The 3458-nt window shown below is 45.3% G+C and overlaps 1 protein-coding gene across 1 annotated transcript; it reads left to right on the top strand.

The window, feature by feature from the left end:
* Positions 1-965: 965 nt before the first annotated feature.
* Positions 966-3191, top strand: LOC130117315 (endonuclease domain-containing 1 protein). Its single transcript, XM_056285527.1, has 2 exons — positions 966-1284; positions 2249-3191. Exons 1-2 carry the CDS (start codon positions 979-981, stop codon positions 2855-2857), a joined length of 915 nt encoding a protein of 304 aa, XP_056141502.1. The 5' UTR covers positions 966-978; the 3' UTR covers positions 2858-3191.
* The last annotated feature ends 267 nt before the right edge of the window (positions 3192-3458 follow it).

Below are 3458 nucleotides of genomic sequence, written 5' to 3'. Positions count from 1 at the left end.
GATTCGTCACTCCACAGAACACGTTTCCACTGCTCCAGAGTCCAGTGGCAGCGTGCTTTACACCACTTCATCCGACGCTTGGCATTGTGCTTGGTGATGTAAGGCTTGCATGCAGCTGCTTGGCCATGGAAACCCATTCCATGAAGCTCCTGGCGCACAGTTTTTGTGCTGATGTTAATACCAGAGGAAGTTTGGAACTCTGCAGTTATTGAGTCAACAGAGCGTTGGCGACTTTTACGCACTATGCGCCTCAGCACTCGTTGACACCTCTGTGTGACTTCACGTGGTCTGCCACTTTGTGACTGAGGTGCTATTGTTCCTAAACTCTTCCACTTTTCAATAATACCACTTACAGTTGACTGTGTAATATCTAGCAGGGAAGAAATTTCACGAACTGACTTATTGCAAAGGTGGCATCCTATGACAGTACCACGCTTGAATTCACTGAGCTCTTCAGAACGACCCATTCTTTCACAAATGTTTGTAAATGCAGACTGCATGGCTAGCTGCTTGATTTCATACACCTGTGGCCATGGGTCTGAATGAAACACCTGAATTCAATGATTAAAAGGTGTGTCCCAATATTTTTGTGCATATATATATATATATATATATATATACACATATACACACTTTGTTAAAAGAAACACTCAACGGTAGGGAAAGTGGTCAACAAATAAGCAGCAAAATAATCCAATGAGTCAAGTAAATTCTTTATGAGACAGTACAAGCCTGTTTCATGTCATAAGCAATCATATATTATATAGTGCTATGTACGATATAAAAAAGTGTTTTTTTTTAATCTGCAATGCGTACGAAGACATTTCCATGTCTTGCACAACCACACCCACATACGTTAGGTGGCCAGCCTTCCTTTTGCATATCCGTGTCTGTTACAGTTTAATTATAAGTATACACTCATATCACTGTTCCACGGCAGTCTAAAGAGTAAGAGCCCTTGAAGGGAAAGGTTAGGCCATGCACAACTCAAGGTGCTGTTTACTGTTTGTTTTTGCACTATCATATTTTGTGCGTAATACTCCAGCAACAGTTGTTTTTGATTTCAACCATGTGGAGCGATGCAAGGACTCCCTGTACATGGGAACACCGCCGCGAGGGTTCACCGACATCAGGCTGAAAAAAATCTGCCAGCGTTATGCAGACAAGCCTCGTTTTGTGACTCTCTACGACCCCCTGAAACGAATACCGATTTACTCAGCATACACCTTCAAGAAGACCGAGGGAGACAGGCGTGTGGACTACCCTTGGATGTATGAGCCACAGGTCAGAGACTTCTGTTTAACCTCTTGGTATATTCTTCCACTTTGTTCTTCAAATGTCACAACGGGGACATGTTACGTCAGTTTTGTGTGAATAGAGACCTGACTTCAGTGTTGCTGCCTGTCTAACCATAAAGTGATAACTTGCAGATTATGATGCTCCATATCAACACTTGTTAACTCGCCTCACAGCAAGATGGTCCTGGGTTTGAACCCCGGGGTAGTCCAACATTGGGGGGGGGGTCACCCCAGGCCGTCCTCTGTGTGAATTTTGCATGTTCTCCCCGTGTCTGCATGGGTTTCCTCCGGGTGCTCCGGTTCCCACAGTCCAAAGACATATAGGTCAAGTGAATCGGCCATTCTAAATTGTCCCTAGGTATGTATGTGTGTGTGTGTGTGTGTGTGTGTTGGCCCTGTGATGGCTTGGCGGCCTGTCCAGGGTGTCTCCTCGCCTGCCGCCCAATGACTGCTGGGATAGGCTCCAGCATCCCACGACCCAAATTCGGATAAGCAGCTTAGCTAATGGATGGATGGATGTTAACACTTTCCAGGCAGTTAGCTGAAAAGGAGGAAGCTGAAAAGTCTCGTGGGCAAGATTGCTTTTGCATTTCTTGCAAGCAAACTTTTTATTGTGTTTTCAAGAGGTCACTATCGAGAAAAACACAAAGACAGAGCCGAAACATTTTCTCTCCCAACAAAAAGAACTCTACTTTAAAATAAGGGGGGGGGGGGGCAGGAGTAGAGATAAAACTCATATTGCGCTGTTATTATGGATGCAGATTACAATTCAAATTACAATTTCACAAATTCAGATTACAATTTGTTTCACAATGTACAAATTAATCATTCTTGGTGAGTGACTCTTTCGTTTTTGAACAAGTTGTCCCCAGTTTGGCAGAAACTTGTGTTGTTGTTTTTTTAACGCATGATACTGCAACTTTTGAAGTGCTTTTTTCACCTCCCCTCAGCTGGCAGAGATCGATGGGAATGGCAACATGCTGCCCTTCCCCACCGGCTACCTGCACATGAAGTTTGAAGACAGCCAGGCAGTCCTTGACGATTACTCCGACGTGGTCCTCTATGAGAGGGGTCACCTGAACCCGGACCAGCACCAGTCCGACCCGTATGACCGTGCTGCCACCTACACCCTCACCAACGTGGTGCCGGAGATTCGGGAGTTCAACATCGGGCCGTGGCGCGAATACGAGGAGCGCATCCGCACCCGCCTCAACAACTACTGCCGCGGCACTGCCTATATCGTCACTGGCGTGACAACGACGGGCAACATGATCCGACGGAACAACCAGGACCGCGTCGCCATCCCCGAGGACGTGTGGTCAGCGTACTGCTGCACTGAGTATGACCGCAACGCGCCCCATGACGTCCGCATCCGCTTTCCCTCGCAGGGCGCCGTAGCCAAGAACTCCAAGGAGGGCAACCGAGTCAATGAGATGCCCGTCCAAGAGCTGGAGATCTTCCTGAAGAGTCGGATGGACGTGGATCTAAATTTCCAGATGTTCTACGATAACTGCATCTCTCCGTCGCCACTTCCCATTTACCTCCACCACACCATCTGAGGGCCCGGCCGCTCACTGCTCCTCTGGGCACACAATCGGTCCCTATTACTATGGAAGTTCATACAGCCCATGTAATATTATTATTATGGGTTCCGTTATCTCAAGATCACGACTTATTTATCTCGTGATCATGAGATAACAGAACCCAAAATAACAATATTGCATGGCCTCTATGGACTTCCATACATAACCTGTGATAGATACCTATTTTTTTTTCTTCTGACAAGTCAAGGCCTGCACTTAAAATAAATGCACATGCTTTATTTTCTGCTATGCAAAAATGAAGCTTTCTCTTAAGATTCTTATATTCTGAGGTAAGATGGGTTGCCACTGGTTGTGCCATTAAAAAGATGTTATCATTTAAAATGAAAGACTCGTTTTTGACTCACTTTCTCTTACTTAAACAAGTTCCTTAAACGAGTTCTAATTTGGTGCAATGTCTTTTCTCAATAAGTGATCTGTAAACTCCCGAGCATGATTCAGATATTTCACCAAGAGCCTTTTCTAACATTTGACAGATAAAGCATGAGCGCGGGAGTAGCCCAATAAATGTTTACTCTGAATAAAACTGAATCCATCGGAAGCCTTTGTGTTTGTTTGA

Source organism: Lampris incognitus, chromosome 8, assembly GCF_029633865.1.
Source record: "Lampris incognitus isolate fLamInc1 chromosome 8, fLamInc1.hap2, whole genome shotgun sequence".
Lineage (NCBI taxonomy): Eukaryota > Metazoa > Chordata > Actinopteri > Lampriformes > Lampridae > Lampris > Lampris incognitus.
Note: the sequence above shows the minus strand (reverse complement) of the source record. Positions and strands in the feature narration are given on the sequence as shown.